We start from the raw sequence: 26,419 nt of genomic DNA, 5'->3' as shown, positions 1-26,419 counted from the left end.
GTGTATTCCCTTTGCTTTTATACAGCTGTGCTTACAAGGACTATTATTAGGATTTCAGAAGCCCCTTTATAAAGAGAATCAAAGGACAAAGTGTGGATACTCTATTTTAAAAGTGCCTGTGCAGATACAGCGTGGTACACAGAAAAAATACAACCTGCTAGCACAAGTTTTGTTAAATTTGTTACTAAAGGCTATATGGAGGGCTAGTGATGGCTGTGTAAGCAATTTTTCAAAAAAGAAAAGAAAAAGATTATCTGTAGAACAAGTAATCTCCAGAAAGGGAGAGAAATGCAAGTTCCAACTCAGATGATATATTATTGTACTATTGGGGAAATACTGACAGATTTATATGCAGGATGTAATGTTGTTGAAGAAACAGAATAAATGAAAATTATTCATTGGCTGTTGAAGTTTATTTCATGACTGTCCCTGTCCACATATATTGTATAGTTAGCTGATTACTGGAAACCACTTTTAGAAATAGATCACTTTTAGACTAATTTCCTTAAACTTTGCTCTTAGAGCATATCACTTTCTATCAGTGATTTAACTGTTTTTTTCTATGAATTTTACAACAACTGATTTATATTAGTGTTTAATATGCCTTAAATTTCTCAGAAAATTGGATTTTCTATTTTGATTCTTACCACAGAAGGCATGCTTTAAAATAAAAAAATATATTGGTGGTGAGGAAGGCAGAGATCTTTGACTTCTCTGTGCTTAGTAATTTTCTAAATACTAATGCATTTCTGCCCTTTGATGTATTGGTCCCCTCATATAGGAGCTGTTTATTTAGAGGGGAGCCTAGAAGAAGCCAAACAATTATTTGGACGTTTGCTCTTTAATGACAAGGTATTTATGTAATTTATAACTTGACTTCCATTTTAAAATGTTTTACTTAAGAATCATAAATGAACAGGAATACACCTGTAGCACTTAGTTCCTAGAAATTTAATGTTGCACAGTATGTTTAGGACAGCAAGCTGCACTGGTCAGGAGGAAAAAATATGGTATTTTTTCAGGTTTGCTGTTTGGTTGCTCAGGTAGGGAAGGGCCTATGGTGTGGGAAACCTACAGACTTCCATTCAAAGTGCCTCTCTAAGAGCAGAGATGGGTGCTGTGGATCCAAACAACATGCTTTGCAGAAATGGTGTGCTATTTCTGATTCATTGGTTAAATAAATAACCCCCACCCCCAAACCTGTGCTAATAACATTTTCTAAAACTAAATACATTTGTTCAAAAGGGGAGGTTCATCCAGTATTTACCAACTACAGAATTAAAATCTGATCCATTTTTTGCAGATTATATCTTAGATCACTGCTGACTGGAATTTATCCCAGATAATTGTTAAGGACAGTAAAGGGGGAAGTGTGCTGATATTGATTAACGTAAAAGTTTTGCAAATTATGTTGTGAACCTGGGAGCTATTATGCATCATATCTCCTTGTGTTTAGTTGGCCACGCTCACTTTTTATTACTTGTTACTTTCATCTTTCATCATGTTTTGGCATGTCACTTCTACCTTAAACAGAACAAAAGCCCTTTGGGTCAGGGAAGAAGTTTTGCCAGCTCAAAAAGCAACCAGTATGTAACGCTGAAGCAATGCATGTGGCAGCAGTGAAGGATGAATTATATAGTCTTTTCCTTCTTTATAGCCTGTGAATCCGTGGAAGGACAAAGTTTATTAGAAATAAAAGTATTTTGTAGCATATTATAACTTAGTGTTTACTCGTTGCCTGTAATGACGGAAGACTATATGAAATAAAAGAATACATATTTTTTTGTTTTTCAGTCTTAGCTTTTGGTCAAATCAAACTTGCTACTGAGGAGGAGTAGGGAATAAAGTTAGACCTGGGGCTTAAACAAATCTTTTCTTTTTTTTTTTTCTTCTCTAACCAGTTTTTATTTGGTTCAAGGATTTTTCTACTTCCTTGACACAAGCTAATTGGGAGAACTACAGGCAGTTTGAACAGCAAATACATGATTTTAAAAATTAGTTTGCCAGCACTATTGAATTTGCAATAAGCGGAGTCAGCATCTGAAATAGTTCAGTATTTCAAGTAATGACATTTTATTTAGTACTGTGGAATTTGTTAAATGACTCCCTTGAGCATTAAAGGCATCTCTCAATGTTTGCAGGACCTGCGGGATGTATGGCTTAATTATCCACTACACCCACTCCAAGTAAGTGTGTCCCTTTCTGTAATAAATTTCATAGCTCTGTTTTATTTCCAGGGATGCTTTTCCTTTGGTTTCTGCTCTAGTGACATCTCAGAAAATTTACTAACAAGTAGCCAGAGGAGTGTATATATTTGCCTTTATGGTGGGTTTTCTTTTTCTTTTTCTTTTTTTTTTTTTTTTTGGATAAATAATGAGTCTTTGCCTTTCTGAAGATTCATCATTCACCTTTCCTTGGCTTGTGTTTGATATATGATTGTGCTTCTCATAAAATAAATCTAGTGAGAGGTAACATTTTGGCTTCTTCCTTTTCATCTGCTATAAGTTGGGACAAAAGGGGCACAAAAATGGTCATTGGTACCTATTTTGTTGACCTGAAAATAAGACCTATATGTTAATTGTAGGAAGGCACATTACTTAAATGACTTAAGAGTGTAATGCTAAATATTTGCCTGATTACAGCATGTTTTTTTTCATCGATTCCTGTGGCTTTAATAGCAGGTAAACACTGAAAATACGGACGTGTCTGTAAAGTAACTTATCCTTCCTCTATTTGTGAAACCCACAAGTAGTCCACAGTAGGTTAGCTTACAGTTCTGGAAGTTGGCAGAGCTGATTCCAAGTCCTTGCTCCGTGAGTGAATTCTGGTGGAGACTGAGCAAGTCATGGAGCCTCTCTGCACTGTAGTTCCCCATGTTTACAGCAAGGATGACAGCATCCTCCAAAGATGTAGGTGAGCTGCAAGGACAGCTCTATTCAAATTGTGATTCAGTCCATTAGTAAGGCTTTCAGGATCACATAAACATCTAAGAGAGGAATGGCCCTCTTATTACCTCTTTTGTCCAGGCAAATCTCTGGTGTTTTGTGCAAAGTCAGTTTGACTCCACTAAAAGTTTTTGTGAGTGCACTCTTCCAGCAGAAGGTCACTTAGAGACCTACATCTGAAGTGTTTCAAATATTTGGTATGGATTTTGCGGTGGACATGTACACAAAACTTTTAGTGACAGATCAGTGCATCTGAAGCACTTGTACAATCAACTCTGTGTCACTGTAAGACAGGAGTAAATGGAAAAGATTCTTAATGAAAAAATCAACTTTCCAGACTCAGCACCAGCTATCTGGAGTGGTGGTACAAGCACACAAGAAAACTTTTCTGGATTTCTTTCTTGTTATTATTTTACTTTATCCTCTTTCTGTCCACTTTCACAAAGGAGGCTTGGACTATGCTTAGATTGGAGACAGGCAGTATATGCAGCTTATCATTTCTTGTTCCTACTTTAACTTCTGTGGGATGAAAATGTATTTTCCTCTGTGGCCTAGATGCCATTCTAACTCTCTGCTTGCCAGTAGGCGAAGCACAAGCTGCCCAGTTTGGCCATCGGGAAGGACTAGCCTAAAAAATGTTATTTTTTAAATTATTGAATGACTGTAACAATATGGTAAATGAAATGTCAATTAAAAAGAATAGTTCTGGGTGGGATATACAGACCTGAAGGCCTGTAACCCTGTCATTTTTTAGCACTCAGATCAGATGAAACTGTGATAAAGAAAATAATTAGTGGACACCTGGACAAATGTGATCTGTTTGGAAAGAATCAACATGACTTTTGCAAATGCAAGTACTACCTTACAAACTGATAGGAGATCTTAGAGGAGACCATGAGAAAAAAAAAAAGTGGTGACGTAGATGCTGTTGTCTGCTGGGTTTCCTTAAAAGGCTTTTGACAATCCAGGAGCCAAAGACTTGAGGAAATAATAATAATAATAATAATAAATAAAATAAAAAAGAACAACCCCAATGAAGAGTGACAGTCCTTGCATAGATTTAAAGGAATGGTTGAAACAAAAGAGACAGAGGACTGGACTGAAATGACCATTTCTTACAGTGGATGGAGATCGTCAGCAGATTTCCCTAGGGATGTGTGCTGAAACATGTGCTGTTCACATCAGCAACTTAGAACTTGGGAAAGAAGATGAGGAGTGAGGTGGCAGTGTATTGACAATACCAAATCATTCAGGCTCAAAGGTTGACAGAAGGCTGAAGAATTGCAATCTGACTGCAAGACTGCAGCAGTGACTGAATAGGCAGTACAAAAGCAGATGGAATTTCATGTAGGTAAATACAAAGGGCTGCACATGGAAAAGCAAAAAACAGTCTTGGCTCCACAAACAAGTGAACTCTGAACTGAGCATTAGCACTCAAGAGCAGGATTTTGGGACTGGAATAGGTTCTCTGAAAATGTCAGCTGAAGGCTCAGTAGTGTTTAAAGAAAAAAGGAAATTAAATGTTACTAATTGTTAGAAAGGGGATAGAGAACAAAACAGAAAAGATCGCTTTAAAAAACTGTGGCTTATGCACACCTTGAATGTTACGTGCTGTTCTGCCCCACATTTTGAAAGGGATATAGTAGAACTAAAAAGATGGATGAGCAGAAAGAAAAAAACCAGAATGGCAGCAACCACAATCAAAGATAAGGAACAGCTTGTCTTTGAAGAAAGCCAAGTAGGTGAGTGATCTGGAAAAGGGTGGGAGGGAGGGAGGGCCTGGAACAGACGTTGCCAAAATATGAGCGAATGAGCAGTGAAACAATTCTTCGCTGTCTCTTCCAGTACAGGTAGTAGGAGGCATTGAGGTGAAACTAGAGAGTCACAAGTTCAAAACAAGTGAGAAGGTTGTTTATTTAGGAAAGGAGTAGTAGATCCATAGAACATATTGCTGAAAGTCGTTTGGAGGTACAAAAGCTTTCGTTGGACATTAGGAATAAGGTTGTGGAGGAGGGCTTGCCTTCCGCAACCCATCGTGGGTTACTAAGTACATTTAAACAGCATCAAACTCGAGAAGTTCTGCACTGACAGTAGTTGGAGGATGACCAGGAAAGTCCTTAATATGTTGCACTGTTTTACTTTTCCTTTAGACATCTGCATGTGGGTGCTTCCTCCTCTGTGGCATTGCTATATGAGAGAGAGGCACTGAGTGGCTGAGGGAAATGCCTGAGTCATTTCCCAGCTCCAAAAAGCCATTTAACTGAGTCAGGTGTGTGCCAGACAAGTAACTGAGAAGAACAAATACTATATAGAAACAGGACGCAGGTCTGGAAGGACTTTTGGTCTGACTTAAATCAGGGATTTTATTTTCTCAAATTACTGAGCCCTTTTGATCTTTGTATGCTAAGTATTTATTTCTTTTTGATACTGAAGGAAAGAGGGAGAAGTAGATTTTGTGGGTTTTTTGTCTCTGTCTTGATGTGTTGTCGATCTGCCAGCCCTGTTGAGTCTGTTGCTCAATTTCAAGCAATCTGATAACATTAGAGATCTCAAAGACACATAAAATTTTACATATTTAATGAAAATAAATATCCGATGTCATCCATATGCAGGGACAGGACCATATAAGCAACACATTATAAATGCCCCAACTGTTTGGGAAAAAAAAAAAAAAAAAGAAGCTTTCATCAGGGCTCACATTTTCTCTGAGAGGTGGTAATTACCCAAGACAAAAAGCCACAGGAAACTGGGTTTTCTCAGTTCAACTGCTCACAGAACAACTTGTTCACTGTATTCTTTACCCTTGGTTTACAAAAGGTTTGCTTTTCCCATAAAAATTTTGGAGATTGGTAGTATCTGTTCATTGTTATTTGCACTTAATCTTATTTACAGCTGCAAGAGTCCAATACTGACAGGCAACTCATTGAGACCTCTCCAGTTCTTCAGAAGCTCACAGAGTTTGAGGAGGCAATTGGAGTCATTTTTACTCACGTTAGGCTACTAGCACGTGCATTCACCCTGAGGACAGTGGGTTTTAACCATCTGACTCTGTGAGTATGCAGCAGCAATTGTCCTTCTGTATCTCTGTTGGTCCTTCTGCTAGTAACCCAAATTGCTTCATTTAAAAAAACAAAACAAAACAAAACAAAACCCTTGGGCTGTTATATCTGTTCTCCAGAAAAGAACAGAACAGCTCTGTTTGCAAGCCCACCTGGCTCAGTATCCTGTCTCTCACAGTAGTCAATGGTGAATACTTTGAGAAGGAGTTTAAGGGATATTATAAAGTCATCCTAGTGTATCTTCTGAGCCTCTTGCTTCAATGACCTTGGGGCTTCTTCCTTGACACTGTAGCAAAACATATTTGAAGGTACATTTGAGGAGAGAAAAGTAGTAGTCGTGTTCTTCAGGCCAAGTACAGGCCTTGTGTTCTGTGGCTTGTGCAATGCCTAACACAGTGGACTTTTGGTCTCTGATAAGATCTATTAGGTCCCATTTTAAAGCAAACAGTAGAGTCATACCAATGGATACCCAGTCCAGGATCTCACGTGGGTTTAAACCCTGATCCTTTTACTTCTTGTAAATGGACAGACTTTTTTCTCCACTGAAGTCATTGCATTCATTAGTTCAATTGCAGATAGAGACCATATCCCATTACAAACTTGATGTTGACTTATTCCTCTTCTCCTTCAATTAGACTGACGTCTGTGATATAATAATTATGTTTATCTGTAGCTTCTCTGATTTGCTTTCTCTTGAAAATCAGTGTTACCACAGTAATGAACCGTGTTTTAATCTCATCTGGTTAACACTAGAAAATTGTCTTAAATGTGTTTAAAAATGAGTTAGGCTCACTTTCAGATCATTCTCTATTTTAATTTGTGTGTGCATGCTGGTTTTGTTTTTTTTCCCTTCCTGAGTGCTTATTGATTTTGCTGCATTGATGTCTCATTTTTCAGAGGCCACAATCAGAGGATGGAATTCCTGGGTGACTCCATAATGCAGTTGGTAGCCACAGAGTATTTATTCATACATTTCCCTGATCATCACGAAGGGCACTTAACGGTGAGACTGCCATCAGTCATGCTCTTTGGGAGAACATGTGTGGGATGGAAACTGAAATTATGGAAGCAGCTAGTGAATTATTCTGGATTTGATTAATAAAAGAAGCCTCAGCAACCACTGCTCTTAATAAGGCTTTATTAATTTTAAGACATGAGTTCTGCAATGAATAGGAAATGGTGATTTATGAGCCCAGTGCAATAATTTTTGTTCTGTCTGTGAAATGGATCAATAGTTTTAATGATGCCAGTGGTGAACTTGAGAGATAAGACTAGTCCTTGTTTAAAGACAGTTTTAAACCATTTATTTAAATAAGCACCTCACATGAGTTTTTTGTTCATGACTACTAGTCTATGGAACTAGAAAGGCTTTTCTTTGCTGATAAGGTTGCTATTTTACAATCTGTTTTACTGTGGTTTGCCCGTTGTCTTCAATCCAGAGCTCCTGTAGTAGCTTTTGAATTTACTTTTTGTACTGTTATGGTCATTTATTGTTGGTTACCATAGCCTTTCAGCATCTCTTGTCCAGTCTCTGAACAACCCAGTTTCTGGATCTTTCAAAAATTTACAGCGTTTTAAGCATAGACTGGTAGTACATGTAATTTTCGATTGATTACTCTAGTAGTGCAGATAGACAGTTTGGGGTTTATTTGTGAAGAAAAATTTTCTTAGGTTTACAGAATTGTCTTAGTTTTCAAATCTTGATTATAAAAAGGGGATAGAAGTATCAGGAACCTAAGTCAAGCCCTGTAGTTAAAATTAGGAAGTAGTTTTGTAGATTTCTTAGGTACTGGGAGTGGGTTTTCTCAAATCAATAAAGTGATGGTGATGCAAAATCTCTAACAAACAATATGTTTTCAAGAAAATACTTCTTAGGTGTTTAGGGCTAGATCTATTTACAAGAAAGAAAAATTACATACTCTGAATAAAATAATTTTCATTTTTCTTCACTATTTCTTAAATTCCATTTACATCTGCATGGATTCCTCTGCAGCATTCAGGAGACAGACTAAATAAAGCCTGAATTTCTAATGTAAAAATTAAAAGGGGGAGGAGCCTTCTCATATCAATTTTTCCTCATGACAGAAATCCAAGGTTGCTTCTCTTCCTTTGTAAGTGACTATTAAAAATGTAGGCCTCAGTGGTGTTATAATAAGATAAATCTTTCAAGAATTATTTGGCAGGAAAGGTATAAAATGTTGCTATTAATGCTTTTAAATACTCAGAACAATGATTAGAACATCTCCATGTTGTTTAATTTAATGATAAATTACTTGGCAATGGAACGAGTTGCATGTTGTCCAAGTTTGCAGGGGAAACTAAAGTTTGGACACAGAGTGGAATGGTCATTGAGAATACATACAAATTCAGAGAAGTAGCTAATGCCAAATGATCTGACAAAAACAAAAAAAAGAAATTTGATTGGCTCTTGAAAGATGCAGCTTCCCCAGTGTTGTCTCATGCTACAGTCATGGGTAGTAGTATGCTGTGGGAACATGGAAGAATAGAAGTAATTTCCTTTGTAGCTGGAGTTAAGCTCCAGTTGAGCGTATGTCCTGAGTTACAGCATCTGTAATGGAGCAGGCTGCGTGTTGCCAGGGTGGAAGCTAGCTCTCAAAAAGATGTTGGAAAGGGACAGATACTGCTCGTATCATTAAAGGGAATTGGGCTTGTAGCTGGATCCCATTTGTAGAGGAGGCAAGTTCTAATATGGAAGAGGTTGAGAACCATAGTGCTAGATGGGTATCTGGTTCCTTCCATCCCCAGCTCACTGTGTATATGTTACTCTTTATTAGTTTTACCATAGTACTAATTATGGATATGGGTCCCATCATCATAGATGCTTGGCAAATACAAAAAAAAATATCCTCCGTCTCCTATTGCAGGAAACACCTTTTCGTCATATGGGACTGCCTTTTTGTCTCATAGGTTGCAGTTGCATATTGTAGCTAGGATTTGGTTGGAGAATGTATATATTGTTTATCTTAAGGACATAGGCAGTATTTTGGAAAGGAACAAGTAGGAAGATGATTTTGAGCAGAGGTTAGGAAGGCAGGTAATAATCCTCTTCTTTCTGCAGTCTGCCTAGTTTATGAAGATCAAGATGTGAGTATCTGCTTCATATATCATTGCCAAACAAATTATGAACATACTGTTCTTTATTTATCTGTTGTCAGAGATGAAGTATCAAGTGTAGGGAATAAATCTTGATTTTCATAAGCTCAGTTGACATGCTGGAGCCAGGTAGCATATAACTTGTATCTAATAAGCAGAACAAATATGACATGGAAGACAAAGAGGGAAAAATATGCACTGCAACTTCCTAACTCTAGATTATATATAAGCAGTGGAAAGAGAGACGTTCTTCCCCCCACCCCATCCTGCTTCCCAGAATAGCCTCAAATTTTTAAATTACACCATTTCATTTAAAGTAAAGAAAGAACAGGGAAAAAAATCACCCTAGCCAGGAGTCTAGAAAACTGAATGAAAACCTGAAATCCCAAAGTACTCCTTAAAGCTATATGAGGTAGGTCTTTGGTCTCTATATTTAAGCAATCTGCCTACAACCAGCCTTAAGCACCTCAGGGGACTCTGCTGGAGGACCAGGTATCCTCGACTTTAACATGCACTGAAATTGTTAGAGTCAGGTCTTCATCAAGGACACATCAGCTCAGCCATACTGACTTCAGTATAACAATATATATGGGCTATCCAGCTATGCTCTGCCCAAATTGAATGGAACAGCTTCCTCATTTGGTGGTTCTGAAACACTAGATTGTCTCACTTCAGTGTATATTTGTTTTAATTATTGACTATTTGTTTCTTATTTGATGGACTCTGGGAACTGCTCTGTAGACTCCAGAATATTGTGGTTTCTATGGAAAAATGTGTAACTTCATGTATTTCACTAGAAAATTGTAGACAAGATGAAAAAGTATTGGAGTGGTGAAGAGATGGTGTTTGATTGCAAAGGAATTCACAAACAAGCATTTTAAATGCAAGACTTATTGAAGGAGTGTATCTACAGAAGAAGTAAATTTTGGGAGAAGATTTGAAACAAAAGAAAAAATCAGCAGGAAAATGAGTGTACATGTGTGTAAATCATACAGAATATGAGGTTTGCTGAGAGAGAAGAGAGAGGCAGCAACTTTTTTCCCCTCAACTCTCTTTACCCTTTAGAGTTTGGCATTGCTAATTTTTACCATTTAGTGGAACTTCCTTCTGTTGCAGCTGTTGAGAAGTTCTCTGGTAAACAACAGGACGCAGGCCAAAGTGGCAGAGGAGCTGGGTATGCAAGAATTTGCCATCACTAATGACAAGACAAAGAGACCTGTAGCTCTTCGGACTAAGACTTTGGCTGATCTCTTGGAATGTGAGTTAGCGTGGTTATAACCGCTTAGCACTTACCAACTTTCTTTCCTTCACAGCTTGTTTAAGAAAGCTATTAGAAATCCCCCAAGTTGTTATTAAAGATGCACGTTCAAATTTTCAAGTGAATTACGCCTATGCCTCTGCAGGCCAGAGTTTTGAACACTAGCCTACATTTTTGCAGGCTCAAAAGCTAGCACGAAGAAGGCATAATTGCAGGTACGATATTGCGAGCTTAGAAATGGAGGGGTTGTGAACACCAGATCAAAACTATATCTCAGAAGTCAAAACTTGTCATCTGAGTCAAGCTATTTAATGGCAGTTTCAATGTATCAGTAGTATATTCTTGTCACTGTTAGAAGATAAAGTATTTCCTTCAGTGGATGAGTGGTTCACTTAACTGCATTCTGGGAGAAGTTTTCAAAATGGCAGTTCCACAGGAGGGAAAGCAACATGAAAATTAAATGATTGTTAGTCTATTCGTGAAAGTGTGTGCTACTTTCTCTCCAAAGAAAGTGAAACTAATAAATATTGTGCAAAGAAAGTTAATCCATATCTTGTACATTCTGATATATTTTGTGAGCCATTCAGACCCCTTGGCTTTTGCCAAATCTTCTTAGTAAATGGAAATTGCACACAAACAGGAGTGATTTATATCTAAAGCATTTTTATGGTACCCAGTAGTGATTTATTTCTAAGTAGCCATGGTCTGCTGGTTAAAATGCAGGATTAGGAGCTGAGTGTTGTTTGTAGCTCTTCAAATGACTGAGTAAATTTGGGTAAGTCATTTAATCTCTTGGTCAACTTTGTTTTTTTCTTGTATATGCAGGATAATAATACCCTCATCAGATCAGTGCTGTGACACTTAATTGAATATGGCTTTAGAGTACTCAGAGATACTTGTTTCTAAAAGTGAAAGTTAGTAACATTGTTCTTGGATGAGTGACAGCACCTTTTTTTTTCCCTCAGCCTTTATTGCCGCCCTGTACATTGATAAAGATTTGGAATATGTGCACACTTTCATGAATGTATGCTTTTTTCCACGTTTAAAGGTAAGGCCAGTAAGGTTCCTAATTTCTTACTACTATTGTGCTTTTAATATACGCCATTGTGTTTTGGAGTCTTACCACAAACACTCAACCATGAAAGCATCTTTGTGAACATCTTACAGGAGTTTATTTTAAATCAAGACTGGAATGACCCTAAATCTCAGCTTCAGCAGTGCTGCTTGACTCTCAGGACAGAAGGAAAAGAGCCAGACATTCCTCTTTACAAGTAAGAAACAGCACCTTATGGATGGATACAAGCTAATTATCAATCTTTGTTTTATATGAATGAAGATGTCATCAAACACCCAACATTTTTTCCCCATACTTCGGCCTTATTTTAGCCCTCCAGTCCAAGCCCTTTAGTCTCTTTTTATCTGAAGATGATAATTGTTGAACCAATGTTTTTCAAGCTTTCCATGTTTTAAGCCATTGCAGGGAAGAATCAGTAAGAATTTTACAATTTCAGGGAAAATAAAAGTGTTCAGTGTTCATTGGCATCATTCTGTCTTTTTTTTTTCCCCTTCCTTTAACGGAAAATAGTGGAAATATTTTAAATGAAGTGAATAGAACAAGGACAGTGGCTATTCAGATACAAAGTCAAGATACCTCCATTCTGTTTCCAGTAATACTGTGAACTTTCTTTACAACCCTGTGCAACCAAAAATAATGTGGTACACCACCTGATTGTAGGCTCCAATTCTAATCAACAAAGAGCCAGGCGTATCTAAGGGGTAGTGCAGGGTTTGGACATTTTCAACATGCAATTCAGCCCACATCTGTCCTCCTCCATAGGAATAAAAGAGCTCAGGGCCAGAAATTTCTTGACTTGGGCACCTTAGTTAAATACCTGAGACTGGGTGGGACAAATCTACCTCCTCTTTTTCAATTTCATCAGTGGTAAAATAAAGCAATAGCTACGTCAAAGAGACAGTAATAAACTTTTAAATTTGTATACTGCATCCACATCTACTTGATGACTGTAGGGAAGGGTGCAACGTTAGCCCCCAAGAGAAGAGAAAGGCTGTGAAAGTTCAGGGCTTGTGCTGGGATTACTATGCCAAAAATGTATGAGGAATGAAAATCTTAAGTACATTTGTCACATTTACTGAATTAAAGTTTTTGATGAAATGTAGCAGTGAGTTATAGTGAGAAACAGTGCACCTCAGAAACATGATCACTTTAACATGGTAACTGATGATGTGCAAATCTGACTCCTCAGTGTCGCTGTCTGAGGGTTCACCCCTTTATCTTGAGTGAGGAAGATGAATACAAAAGAAATGATTCCTGACTGTTGTAAAACCCACTGAGTATCAAGTACCAAATGTTTGTTTTGTTTTGCTCTGATAAATTGATTTTTGTAGTACAGCTTAGAATTAGTCATATGCTGTTGTCTTCCTATTATCTTGTTAAATTTCTTCCCTTGGGGTTTTCTGTTTCACTGCACTCAATAGTTTAGCTTTTGAATTTGGGGTGGGTTTTATTTGTTCATGTCTGGTGTTACACACTACACACATGTGGAATACTGTAGTTAGATACTTTAAAAATTGATGTGAAATTGCTGCTCTTTCCTAAGTGAAAAAAGGTAGTGGACAGAACTCAAGCTGACAGTGGGGAGAAATTAGAGAGAGGGAAGAAACAGCAGAAGGAGCAAATTCATTGCATGCCTAGGGAATTATCTTTTTCCTCTTGAGATGATTGTCAATGCATATCCTAGACTTTCACTCAAATGGAAAGGTTCTTTTGTAAGTGACAGAAAGTGTAACTTTTCAAAGTTGAAGGTAAATTCCTTTGTACTATGAAATTTGCTATGTAGAGAACCCCCACGTCTAATACTAAAGCCTTTTAAAACTTGCTAAATGTTCAGCTCTCAGAGCCTAAAATTTTTGGTGCCCATCAGCTTGTTGGTATGATTATTTGCAATTGCACAGTTAAGTGTTTTTTAAATGATTTTATTACAAGTGTACTCACAGTGCTTCAGCACTTTGTGCATAATATGCATTTTTGCCTGTAGGCTGAAGTTTTAATTTTCATATGGTACTCCTGAGTGAATCTGGAAGAATAAATAAATCCAATATAAACAAAGATCCATTTTATGTAAATTACTCCTTTTAGTTGTGCACCATACTGGCAATCTCTGGGTTAAGGTCATTTATACAGTCATCCTTCAATCCTTCCTCCATTTTTTTTCATGCTAGTTCCGCTAAATATATTGACCAGACTGAAAGCTTGTTGATGTATATGCCACTGACAGATTCATTTTTTCTAATACTTCCCACTTGAATAAATTGTGTTTGTCTTATTTCAGGACTCTGCAGACCGTTGGACCTTCTCATGCCAGGACATATACAGTAGCTGTTTATTTCAAAGGTGAAAGAATAGGATGCGGTAAAGGCCCAAGGTACTGTGAAAAATTGATGGCATTGTATTAAAGTTTATTTGACTCAGGAAGCATTCAGAATTACCAACCATGAAGGCAGACAAGTGTCCAGCTGGCCTCAGAAAAGGAAAGCTTTAGAGCCTTTCTCAAGTCATTCTGAGTTTGCCTCAATCTTAGTTTAATACCTGAAGGTTCAATGCCTACATACATTTAGGCCTCAAGTTTTTTTGGTGAATCTATCAAGAAGCTGGCCAGCAATCTTGACCTATTTTGACTCACAAGATGGAAACTACAGACCAGCTTCCTGAAAACAATGACTTTAGCTTTAATTTTGCTGCTAAATTATGGTCCAAATTAAGCTGGCAAGGGAAGAGTGAAAGGCTCTTAAATCTGATATTGTAATTTTTAGGCATGTAAAGAAAAAAAGATGAATATTTTGGGATGGTTTATGAAGTTATGAAGACGTTAACCATGAACCCAAAGTACTGAATTTTATTTTGTGGTACCAAATTATGTTATAAAAATCATTGGTTTCATAGTATTCACACCTCTGTGATTTTGTTCCTTTTTTTTCCTCTCAAGTCAAAGCACATGCCTCAGTAGAGGAGAATGAACTAGAATATTCTGTTAATGTTACTGATCTAAGTTTAAAAATATTATACTGGAGCTGTGGTGCTACTGCTTGCATATTTGTGGAAAGGTTGATATATCATACACCATGGGAATTACTGGCTAATGATTATCTGAAGAGTTTTATTACAAAAGAGTAGCCACTGCTTCATTTTCTCAGAAACTGTGATTTATTCTGTACAACTTAGATCAAATGTAACATGTTTTTGTTTGGCTTTGACAGTATTCAGCAAGCGGAAATGGGAGCTGCAATGGATGCACTTGAAAAATGTAAGATATTTGCTTGGGCAGCGAAGAAAATTATTTGTATTTTCCTTCCTTAGACTTTGACGGGGTGAGGTGCATGTTTTGTGGGGGAGAAAAATAGAACAGAGCATATATACTGAATGCTGTCAGCTTCTAAGCAACCGGTTTGCCTATTAGTGCTTTCTAGGCAACTCTGTAAAAAGTGGAGTTAGTATGATAACAACAGGTATTTTTTTAAGGGGAGTTTTTGATCTGTTACAGAGACAGCAACTTAAAGGGAATCCTGTGCAATAAAGTCTCAGTGAGATTTTCCATGCTTTGAATAGGTAATGGGATAAGCCTGCTCCATCTCAGATAGTGAAGTTATCTCATGCTTTAGTTTGGGGAGGAGGAATACTACTTTTCATTCGCCAATTTAGAAAATAAAATTTGTTTGGATTGTGCAGTAGACTAGACTAAAGACTAACATGCAGATCCTCAGCCCCATTTAAGTCACTACTCATCTGTTAACAGCAGTTTATATCAGCTGAGTCTTTGTATACTACTTTCAAAATTATGCACAGAAAACATGGCGTGGGAGCAGTCCTTCATTGCAAAGGCATCTCAGAGAGGAAACTAGTCAGTCTAGTTAAAATGCCAGCTGTGCAGATAGTGTTAGTAAACAGGTAACGTTTTCTGTGCAACAGAAGCTCTCTGTGCAGGAGGACTAGGGGAAGTCAGTTTTTACATTTCACTGAAAGGAAAGACCTGCAATTCCTCAGATGTCAGAAGTTTTTAATCCATAACCTCTGCATTCAGAAATTCCAAGCCTTAAAACTTTCAGAAGACAATGCAGTCCCTGTAGTTCAGAACTGTTCATATCCATCCGACAGGCATATACTTCATACCACCAGTAAATTTGATAAGTAGAAGACATTACTTCCCCTTTTCATTGAGTATCTACAAAAATTTCCTGAACTTTTCCTTCTGAGTGTTTTTTCTTGTGACAATATCATCTTTCATAAAGAGACATGAGCTTCAGGTCCTATCATTCAAGGATTTCACAGCTTTCTTCTGACATGTATTTTTGAATGCTGTAGAACAATTTAGGTTGGGAGGGACACCACCCCTCAAAGCAGAGCAAGCTTTGAAGTTAATCATGTTGCTTCAGGCCTTGTCCAGTCAAGTTTGCGAATCTTTAGGGATGGAGACTCCATAAACCCTTTGGGCACCTTTTCCCTGTGTGTATATGTTTATATGGAGTGGGGATTTTTTATTTCTTTTTTTGACTGATTATTTTTTTAAACAAATGCATGAGTAGTTAATTTCAAACAAAAGTCATTTTCCTGTACCTCTTTATACATCTGATAGCTCTGATGATTTTATTACATAAATTTCCTTCTCCAAATCATAAATGGATTATTAACAAGCAGTTTGCTACCAAACAGAATTCTTAAAGAATTATGTTACAGGCACTGTGCTGAAAATACTGTTTTCATTTTATAGCACACATGAGCAACAAAATCTCCCAGAACTCCATTAAACACAAAGCACTGGAGCTTTAAAAACAACAGCAATTTAAAAACAATTTGCTCTTCTTTAAATTGTTTTCTATTTTAAATAAATAAATGTTCCTATGCCCAAGTTCTGAATAACTGATGGATAAACCTTTTAGCCATGTAGTATATAATAAAAGGCACAAATTTCACCAGCCAATAAAGCTCAGAAGTGGAAAGTCACTTTACTATAATAGCAACTCCTACAAATAAGGTGGCTTCTGCACTGTCTTCTCCAGCTGAACAAATCTATACTGCCTGGGACCAGAAAGGGGAAGGAACATTCTCCTGGGAAACAATCCACCCAGATCCCCAGTCTTTCTTGGTGCCAAGGGGCTCCCACCTTAAGGACCCTCCGCTGAATTTGCTCTTGGTAACTAACTACAGAGAGGAGCAGTCTTTTGCTAAGACAAATCCCAGGCTTGTTTATGGCTTTAAAGGTCAGCATAGTAACCTTTTGCGTTCATCTCAGACACAGATAGGTAGCCAGTGCTGATCCCAGCACTCTGCTGCTGTGTGATTCCAGCAAGATTTACCACCAGCTGCAGGCTGCCAGGTAGTCTATCATCTCTCTGGTTTCTGACTGGCTGGAGGATGCAGGTCTGAGCAGTCATCTGCAGCACCCTGGTCATACAGAAAATGTCATATCCTGTCAGCGGTGCACTGAATGGAGAGCAATTCTGATCACTTACATAAGCTGATTTTATAGCCTCAGTTCTAACTTGTGCACCTAGACACCAGCAGGTATCAGCAGGACCAGCAGGACAAATGTCTGAAATCAGAATGGTCAGTCTCCCCTAGCTATTTCTGCATTGCTTCAGCTTTGTCTAGGTTGTTTTTTAGTCAGACTTCATTCATGCATGCTTCTAGATTGTTCTAAATAAGTCTTCATACTAGTTTGTACCTAAGCCATAACTTTTCAAGAATGGATTTTACCGCAGTCCTTCTTCTGCACTATTCTTTTACCATTAGGAACCCTGCCATAGTGTGGGATTTTACACAGTCTAAAACGGTGATGATAATGGGAACATCTGCATAGTGCTTGGAACCAGTGGCTCCCACTTTTTGGAGTGGGAACAAGGGGAAAACCTTGACAGAGCATCAACAGTAATCTCACGTTCATTTTTCAGTATTGACCACCTGTTGCTAAGGGAACAGAATGTAAAATCCAGGTAATACCTGGCCATGTTGCTATACCAGAATTTTGTATTTATGTTTTTGAGAGTATTATATTTGGCAGTGCTTTGTAGCAGGAGAAACAGATGTGGAAATCACCAGAAACCAAGGTCTTACAACACAGAGCCCTGGTTCGCTGTTAGAGTGGACTGCTATAAATGAGTAAAAATGATGATAACATTATTCCCCCCCTCAACTCCTAACCTTATCAAAGTTAAAAAGTAAAATAAGAGCTGAGGCTTTCTCTGTGTTACCAGTTTGTTTATTAATGTAAAATATTTCTCCTTGTGTCAGATAACTTTCCCCAGATGGCCCATCAGAAACGGTTCATTGAACGGAAATACAGACAAGAGTTGAAAGAAATGAGGTGGGAAAGAGAGCATCAAGAGAGAGAGCCAGATGAGACTGAAGAAGCAAGGAAATAAAAGGAGGGCACGGAAGCAGTGGCATATTTACTTACTTAATAACTCTGACTGTGGCCTATGGAGACCTAACCTAGTTTCTTGCAGATGATAAATGAAGTGTGCCTGTTGGTATCAAACACAAAATCATAATCTCTCCTTAAAAAGTGTGTATATAGAGAACATTTCTTTAGTTTGGTTTTAACTGCAAAGTTCCCCCCCGCAACTGAGATTTGTTTTTAAGTCCTTTTAGTTTTTATGAAAAGTTGTGGGATTATTTTTGTTGGTTTTAATGTCTTGTATGAAATAATAAAATCTTAATTTCAAAAATCTGTAAGAAGAATAACTGTTTAACAAATGTCTCCTATGTCCAAATGCTATTGTCAGCGATCAGCAAAGTTACTGCATGAACTCAGCTACAGAGGAAGAAAGTGTTGTGATGTTAATTCAGCAGAGCACTTAAGCATGTATCTCACCCAAATCTTGCAGCTATATGTACTACTTTACTCTGCTAAAGCAGAGCCATAAATTTCTGGTCAGTACATTGGTACAGTAACTTCAGCACAGGAAATACTTTTGTTTTAAGCAATGAAACTAGGATTCCACACCTGAAGGGTGACACTACTGTGTGTGGAAGGTTGGAGTTTTGGTCTTTAAGCCAGTATTTTAAACTTCTGGGGGAGGAGGGGGAAACCATGGCAATTATGAAGCAAAGAAATGCTAACTTTGTTTACAGAATGTACTGAGTTTACATTTACAAGTTTTGTGTCATTCTCCACTTCTTTTTTATCATACTGATGCCTGCTTTAATGGGTTTCTTTGTCCAGAACATAATCAGTGTGGTCCTAATTAATAGTCAAATATTGTATTAGGAAGTCCAGAACATCCAATTCTGCTGCATATGATTCTGCATATGGACAACCAATATACATCACCCAGCTACCTTGATTTTGAAGTCTGTGGCTTGTATTAGGCAGAAAGACACTTAGAAAAGGTTTGAATCTTATTTTGAGGTACCAAGCAATGGAACATCCACTGTGTCTGTTAGTGGTTTGTCCCCCTGATTACCAGCTTCATTGTAGACATTTATACCTTATTCCTATTTTTAATTTTCCTGTTTCAAGCCATTTATTTCTGTTATTTATTTTCATCTAGCTTAAAGAGTCTCTTACTATCATTGTATTCTGTCTGGGAAGGTGCTGATTTGCTGTAGTCAAGTCATCTTTCCATATTCTGTTTTCTGATGAGCAAAACAGATGCAACTCTTAAAGCATCTTATTTTCTTCCTGCTTTGGATCCTTTTTGGTGGGTCATTTCTTCTCTTCTAGTATGAATAACACAGATTTGATGAGACGTCAGGTAGTTTCATGGGCATGAGTTTTGCCCAGAAAACTTCTGCAGGGTCCATAAAAGACAACTTTTGACACAAGGGCCACCCTGCTCTGAGCAGTAGTTTCTAGTACTATCCTAGTACTAGCTCAGCAGTTTCCTGAAGTAATTTGCTGTAGGTGTGTGACAAAGATCCCTGAAAGCACTTTCTTGCAGGTGCCAAAATAGACAGTGGTGTAGCTGAAAAATTCAAACTACAGAAATGTCTTCCCAAATTTTCACTTCTGAGCTAATCAGTACATGCATTTTCATAAACACATTTTTTGTACACATGCAACGTGAGGCATGCTTAAATGTGTTTTTGAAAGCTTGACCTCACAGCACTACCTGACTTCTTTCAGCTTGTACGACTGCCTTTTCTTAATGGATTGATGCTTTAAATCCATTTCAGAAGATGAGACAAAAAAAAATTCTGTAAATTGAAGAGTGATGATAAAACATTAAAACATAAAGGAAGGGAATAAAAAAACCAACAACATAAAAGGCAAGGAGCTGCTCTCTGCTGGATGCTGCTGCTGTTTTATTTTTGAGAAGTGACTGCAGCTCCTTACAGCTGCAGTCTGTAAATAAAAAAACTGAAATGTCTTTGAACAGCAGCAGGCTTAAAACACAAGTAACAACCATCTCCCCCTTTTCCCCAAATCTTGTGTGTTTCAAATCCTTTTGTATAATTGCCCATCTGCTTCTAGCAATAGGCTGAATTGGTGCATTGGTGGAGGGTGACAGGCGATTGTGTACACCATTACTTTATTTTCCCATCTTAACTGTGATCAGAGCCATGCACTTAAATAAAACCAGCAATGACTTAATTTCCAGGTGTATGGTCACTGTGCAAATTTCTCTTATTTATGATATGACCGGAATACCACAGTGCAATTTTGGGGTCATAGTTTGAAATTGCTTTTATTTTCCCTCTATATCGTTCCAGTTTTCAGGTGTATGAAGTATTGTTATTCATACACATTTGCATAAAAATAGACTGAATTTTTCAGATATGCTGTTTGGGGAAGGAATCCATGATTGCTTTCTCTCAGATAGCTCTTCTTTTAGACACAGAAATTGCTTGAAAACAAGCTAACTTTTAAAATGATTACCACATTCTGTTATTACAGTTAACAGAGCTTTGGTCTTCCACTATAAAATGTAAAAGATGACCACTTTTCATGTGTGTGGTCTATTTTCCATTTACCAGTTGCAAAATATGGGCTAGAGAGATTTCCTGAAGAAATCTCATTTTCCTTGTCTTGGAGGGCAGTAAACTAAAGGAATGGAGAATAAACGCATCAAACTATCATTTTGTCTGCAAAAAACAGTGGTTGTGAATATATTTCATCATTCAGATGGATGTCTAGAATGTCTAACATGAACACAGTCCTTTATAACACAGTAAGGAGACAATGGTGTTTCTTTAAGTTGCCTTAAATTTTGGAAAAATAGTTACTTACCTCACGTTAATCAACAAAAGAGTTGTAGTTTATGACTAGACAACTTTAATTTTTGGAGGAGGAAGAGGGGAAACGTGAAGATGTCTCTGGCTTGTTGATACAATAAGGTCCTTGTTTGATTGCTCTACAGCCTGATCTGTTCTGATCTAGGAGTTCTAATTCAAGATCAATTGGTTTGTTTTGGGAACAAGCAGGTGAATGAAGAAAAAGACTGTACGTATTGTTGCTATTAAATTTTCCACGAGAGACTTCAGGCATGGCTGTTACTCCCTAAAATAACTTGGAAAGATCAAAAGGCAAATCTTGATCATCTTTCTTCTACTTCAAAGACAATATTTGATTATACAGGCTATATATTTAGATGAATTAGGTGGTTCACTTATAAAAACTTTGGTGAAAGTTTTATATAAGGGCTATAGGGAGCTCCAGAAGGGCTTAGGGGGTTGATCATCTACATCGTATATTCTCTTTGGTGGGGGTTGTATTGTGATAAAAATTTCCATGACTCATACATCCTACCCCCCACCCCATGTTTTTTTTTTCTTTTTTTCCCTACAGGTTATAGATTTGTCATCCAGCCTTCAAAGTAGTTTTGCCTAAACAGGGTATACTAAACCAGAAGGTGATTCCTGTTTTGTCTCCTTTATGAGTGTTGTCTAGCTTGTAGTGAGAACTTGCAGTTGAAGAACGCTCCAGTACCTTCTGTTCACTACAAGCTTAAATGCTTAGTTCTTGGAATGACTGAAATCTTATTGTGAATGGGCACAGAAAGAAATGTGACATGTCCCATCATTTGGTACTGGTAATTAGTTTTCCCTGGTAAGCCTTGACTAGCATGGCATTGGGATAGACATCCTGGAGTCTGCTGTTTGTGTTGTTTCATTTATAGCTGGGCAAATACGCTGAATAACCTGGAAAGTAGCTGGCTGAATAATGAACTCACATTTTCTTATAAACCAAAAAGTAAAATTTATCATAACAATACAGTAGGTGGTGCAGGGAATCAGATTCCTCATCTGTCACTGGCATATCTCAATATCCTTTATTCTTACTGCAGAACTGTTCATTAGACTGTCTGTCACTGATATCAAATGAGTTTTGTTTGAAAGCTAGAATAACTTGTATTTTGAAGACCTAATCTCCCTCTGATGTGTAACAGCTCCCATTAAAATGAAGTGCAAATCTAGAGGTGTACTGGTCACTTCGAATTATAGGCTGGGTAGAGACTTTTAGTTTATCGAGAATGGCCTTTCATAAATTTTCCTTAACTTTTCCCTCCCTTGTATTCTTATGTATTTTGTGTTCCCAGCTTGAATTGCAGATGGCATGTTTCTTAGCAAATTTGTCATGTTTACCAAAGTTCTTTGTCTACCTAGCAGTGAAAGGCTAGGTAAGACCATCCATCACAATCTTTGTTTAGTGTTTCTCTGTATTCCTGTTTTAGAGCAGTTCTGTAGAAAGAAATAAGGGTGGATGACTGTGCACTGGTCTTGTTTTGTTTTCCTGGTTTTCTTTATTTGCTTTTTTTCATGGTAGCCTGCCCCTGCTGTTGCAGTGAGTTGCTCAGCTAGAGCATCTCTCAGAAGCTTGCAGAAGAGAAGACCTTCTTAACCTCTTACATCTGTTTTCTGCTCATAGGCACATTCTGACCAGGAAGGTAACGAGCTGAGGGAAAGCAGCTTTCATGACTCTGGAGTGCATTGGCTGGTATCAACTGTTCAAAATGCTGGAAGATCTGCCAGGGAGTCATAAAAACAGTGCAGTCAAAGAGGCTTACCCAGCAGCTGCTGCAGAAAGTATTGGCTAGAGCAGGTAGGCTGATTCTGTGAAGAAAAATTAAAAGAAAGATCTGCTGTATTTTCAAAAGCTACAAGGCAAGGGCTACTCTAAGACAGGAAAGAAAAAAATGACCATGTTCTCTCACTCTTCTGGATTTTTCATTCCCATGCCTGTTCTTCCAGGCACCCTCAAAATTTCATAGATTCTTTCTGAGGTCCTAAGATGAAAAAGGTTATGTGCTCCAGCCATTTACATTTCCCTACCTATAACGGAGCAGGTTTTTCTCAGAGGCCCTTTTCTTCACCTGCTTGCTACAGACAGCAAAGGGAGCACCAAATAAATATACTCAAAGCCTCATTAAATTGATGCATTTCCCTTTGTCTAGATCATTATTGCATTCCTCAGAGTGATTCAAAAATCTTTCACAAGTAAGGGTATAAATGACACTCAAAAATGTGATTGTATTGCTCTTCACAATAACCATGCAAAGGGAGGAAAGCACTATTAACCATATTGTATTGCTGACGAGTGAAACGAAGACTAAATTGTCACTCAGGTCCAGGGCTTGAGAGGTCTATTGTGGAGCAATGATGCCTCATCTAGTGAATGCCCTAGTCTGTGGCGTAAGTATCCTTTTTCTTCCAAAGCCTGCTACATTTCTCTTTCCATGCCTGATGGTGTCTTTGAGGGAGAAAGAGAGAACTTAGCCATACACGCTGGGCACCATCACCCTCATCTTTTTTCTCTGTGGAATCTCAGAAAACAATGATTTAGAGGGACTCCAGAATTGGGGCTCTACTACGAGAAGCCAGAGCCCAAACACTGTATTACTGGTACTCTTTCCAGAAACAAGAATGAATTTAAAACTTCCCCTTCAAGCAGATATTTCAAAAGTAATCCATTTGGACTAAGAGCAAAAGGCAGCCTGTTGAGGTGGCAAATAATGAACTACTTCTGGCAGCAGCAGAAGCCCATACATCAGCGGTGCAGACCTAAGGCAGCAGTGCTTGGTGAGTGTTCCTCAGTGGAGGTAGTTTCTTATTTTATTTAAAGATGGGGATGGTGGACATCCTGACCCCACTGAAGCCAGCTAAACCAACATTTCTCACAAAATTTACTTCCCCTGCAGACTTCTCCAGTCATTACTTCAGCCAGTTACTGTGCCCGAACAGTTCTGATACGGTGACCAGCTAAGAAATGTTTTTGCTGCCAACCAGAATTACAATTCAAATGTTGAAGCTGTGTTTCCAGAGGGATATGTGAACTGGTGAACAAATAGCAGCCATCTCCCAATCCAGCAGCACTTGAAAATGCTAATGTTATTCAATATCCAATTATAGAGTTTCTTTTTTTAAAAAAAAAAAGAAAAAGAAAAAAATCCAATTAAGATTCTATAAGATAAGAATTTTTAATGACCTCATCGAACAACTAATCCCAAATTGCTGCTTTTGCCTTCCGTTCTTGGGATGATAAACATCAACTACATGAGAATATTTTAGTTTTGCCATCATTAAGAAAAAAATAAATTTGATGCCATTTAAAGGAAAATTAAGAAAAACCTCTACTTTAATCTTTGATGTTTCAAATTTCTGTCATTCAAATACTGTTGTCTCCTTCCTCCTTTCAAAAACACAAGCCAAATATTTTAAATATGTTTTCCACCTGCCAGAATGTGTCAGATTTTACAACTCATGTTCTGGCTCAGAAAATGTGTCTGTAAGCTCACAATCTAAAACAAATTATGTTTTAATGCTTACTTTTTTCAATTGGGGCTTGACCTGACATCCAAAATGGTGGGACACTGCCAACCTTCTAACCCTGTAACTTTAAGAAAATCAAGTGGCTTTGCTCCCTGCAACTGTTTTTCAAGACTTCTCATTCTTCTTGCTGCCATTGTTTTCTTTGGTCTGTAGCACTTCTAATTCAAAGTTGCTTGATCCTTACTTATGGTTAGGAATACAGTATCAATTCCTTGCTCATTCTGAGCAAAAGCAAATAAATGACCTTGAATTCTTTGCCCTTGCAGGTCATACTTAAACATTTCTATCAGACATAAAGTACCAACAGCAAGAACAAAAACCTCACCAGGCAAAAACCTCCATGCAAACCAAATACTGAATCTTTGCAGTATAGTTTTATGGGATTCTGTAGGACATTTTAAGAGGAATTGTAAGGTCCTAATAGGACTTTAGAGACATAGTTAAGTACTTTTTGCAGCTTACATTGTGAATTTATGCAATTGGATCAAGTTTCACATTTATTTCAGTTGGCAGCTTATAAGTGGACCTTTATACATGTAAGCAAGGACAGAGAGGTAAGAAAAAGCCTAACTGTTACCTAAAACACTAGAAAAAGGGCTATTTCAGTACTGACTACTGAGCAGCAGATTGATTTGGATAGAAAAGTATTTTAACCACTTTCAAGTAAGTCCTAAAAAATAAAGGTTTTCCTTCTAACGTAAATACAATTATGTGCCATTTGCTTGAGATAAAGATGGCTTTAAAAATGCATTAGGAGTCGAGTTTTATGCAAAACTACACTATAAATCTAAAAGATAAAATATAGTGAAATCAATACTTTTTATTAGAAGTGAAAGTGAAGCAATAAAACTTTAATATCCCAAGACACAGAGGTGGGAAATATTCTAACAAAACTGTAATAGGTATCTGGAGTTTAATTAGGAACATACTTGAATGTATGTGTGGGGGGTAAACACACATAAATATATATATATATTTATTTATGAAGTATATAAAGTTTTCAGACTCATTACAACATGGTACTTTTTACCAAGGGAAAAAAGTCTCCGCCGTGTTAATTGTTTGTATAGCTGGTATTAAATTATTTTCAAATTGCAGTAGTATCTCGAGATCTCCACTAGCATTAGGACTTTTCATGCTAGTCACTATATGAACACAAAATGACAGGCAGTCCCTGACCCAGAAAGAAATAGAAAGAAAGCAATGACTTACTCAGTTGCAGAACAGGTCAAGGGTAGAAATGAGAACAAAACGTGCCTGACTCTCTCAGCTCTCAGCTGAGGCTTGCCCTCTCATCATACCACAGAGCTATTTATTTACAGCATTTAGCTTTAGAGATAATAGCTATTTCTGCATTAATGTAGACATTTTAAATTTCATGCACAGAAGACTAGAATGCGGTTTACATAATCTCTCATATTGAAGGCTCTTGAAAGTAATTAAAAAAGTGATATGCGTTAAAAAAATGCAAGCAACTGGTACTGTATGGTAAAAGCCTTTTTCTGCACTCAACACATTCAGGTTTGCCTACCGTTGTTAACTCCTGCTGGGTAACTCAGACTCATAGCTCTAAGGTCTACCATTCAGGACTTTGTCATGGGCAGTGTGACAGCTGTCACTCCTGTAGTAACAAGCAGTGTTGTTTTTCCTGTGGTAGAGCTGGGATTAGCTCCATTGTACGTACACAGGGTGAGACAAATCTCTATTCCGGATTCAGGGCCTGGCACTATGCTTGCTGTTTTTCAGTCTGATTGTATCCCCACCAAACCCATTCAGAGGTTAGTATGTCTCTATGCACATGTAATATACTTCCAGAATGGTTACAAAAGAAAATAAGGGTGTAAAGAGCTGTGCTCTTAACTTGATTTCAAGGTGCCAAGGCAATTTCCTTGTTTCCTTGAAAATAAGTCGTTTGCCTTCCAGTAACTGTCATAGATAATAGAAGGGACTGGGGATTAATGTCATTAAAAGAGAAAGAAATGCCCTCTCTTCCTAGCCTTGTGCTTCAGTGAGTACTGTCTCTTGCAAGAAAGTAGTGGCCTCAAAGCTCACTGACAGTAGCGAGAGATGGAGGTAGAGGTGAGACTGCTCCCCTGTGTGCTTGGGCATAGCTCCCTGCCTGGATCATGACCAGGGCAGGTGGAATGTGCTGGCTCCTAGATGGGCTTGCAGGAATTCACCAAGCAAGTTCACTTTCAGCCACTGAGAGATGCTGTGGCCATGGCAGGTTAAGCACGTGGTTTAGCCTCACCTTGACTGA

At 37.8% G+C, this 26,419-nt stretch overlaps 1 protein-coding gene across 3 annotated transcripts in view; it reads left to right on the top strand.

The window, feature by feature from the left end:
* DROSHA (drosha ribonuclease III) overlaps positions 1 to 22,102 on the top strand; it is a 75,844-nt gene extending 53,742 nt beyond the window's left edge. For all 3 annotated transcript variants that reach the window (XM_026098431.2, XM_064506886.1, XM_026098432.2), the window contains 10 exons: positions 782 to 852; positions 2,142 to 2,186; positions 5,838 to 5,995; positions 6,902 to 7,007; positions 10,235 to 10,376; positions 11,342 to 11,424; positions 11,544 to 11,647; positions 13,727 to 13,819; positions 14,652 to 14,698; positions 17,680 to 22,102. In XM_026098431.2, the coding sequence (XP_025954216.2) occupies positions 782 to 852; positions 2,142 to 2,186; positions 5,838 to 5,995; positions 6,902 to 7,007; positions 10,235 to 10,376; positions 11,342 to 11,424; positions 11,544 to 11,647; positions 13,727 to 13,819; positions 14,652 to 14,698; positions 17,680 to 17,810 (980 nt within the window). In that variant the 3' untranslated portion in view covers positions 17,811 to 22,102. The remainder of the gene's footprint in view (positions 1 to 781; positions 853 to 2,141; positions 2,187 to 5,837; positions 5,996 to 6,901; positions 7,008 to 10,234; positions 10,377 to 11,341; positions 11,425 to 11,543; positions 11,648 to 13,726; positions 13,820 to 14,651; positions 14,699 to 17,679) is intronic.
* The last annotated feature ends 4,317 nt before the right edge of the window (positions 22,103 to 26,419 follow it).

Source organism: Dromaius novaehollandiae, chromosome 2 (assembly GCF_036370855.1).
Source record: "Dromaius novaehollandiae isolate bDroNov1 chromosome 2, bDroNov1.hap1, whole genome shotgun sequence".
NCBI lineage: Eukaryota > Metazoa > Chordata > Aves > Casuariiformes > Dromaiidae > Dromaius > Dromaius novaehollandiae.
Note: the sequence above shows the minus strand (reverse complement) of the source record. Positions and strands in the feature narration are given on the sequence as shown.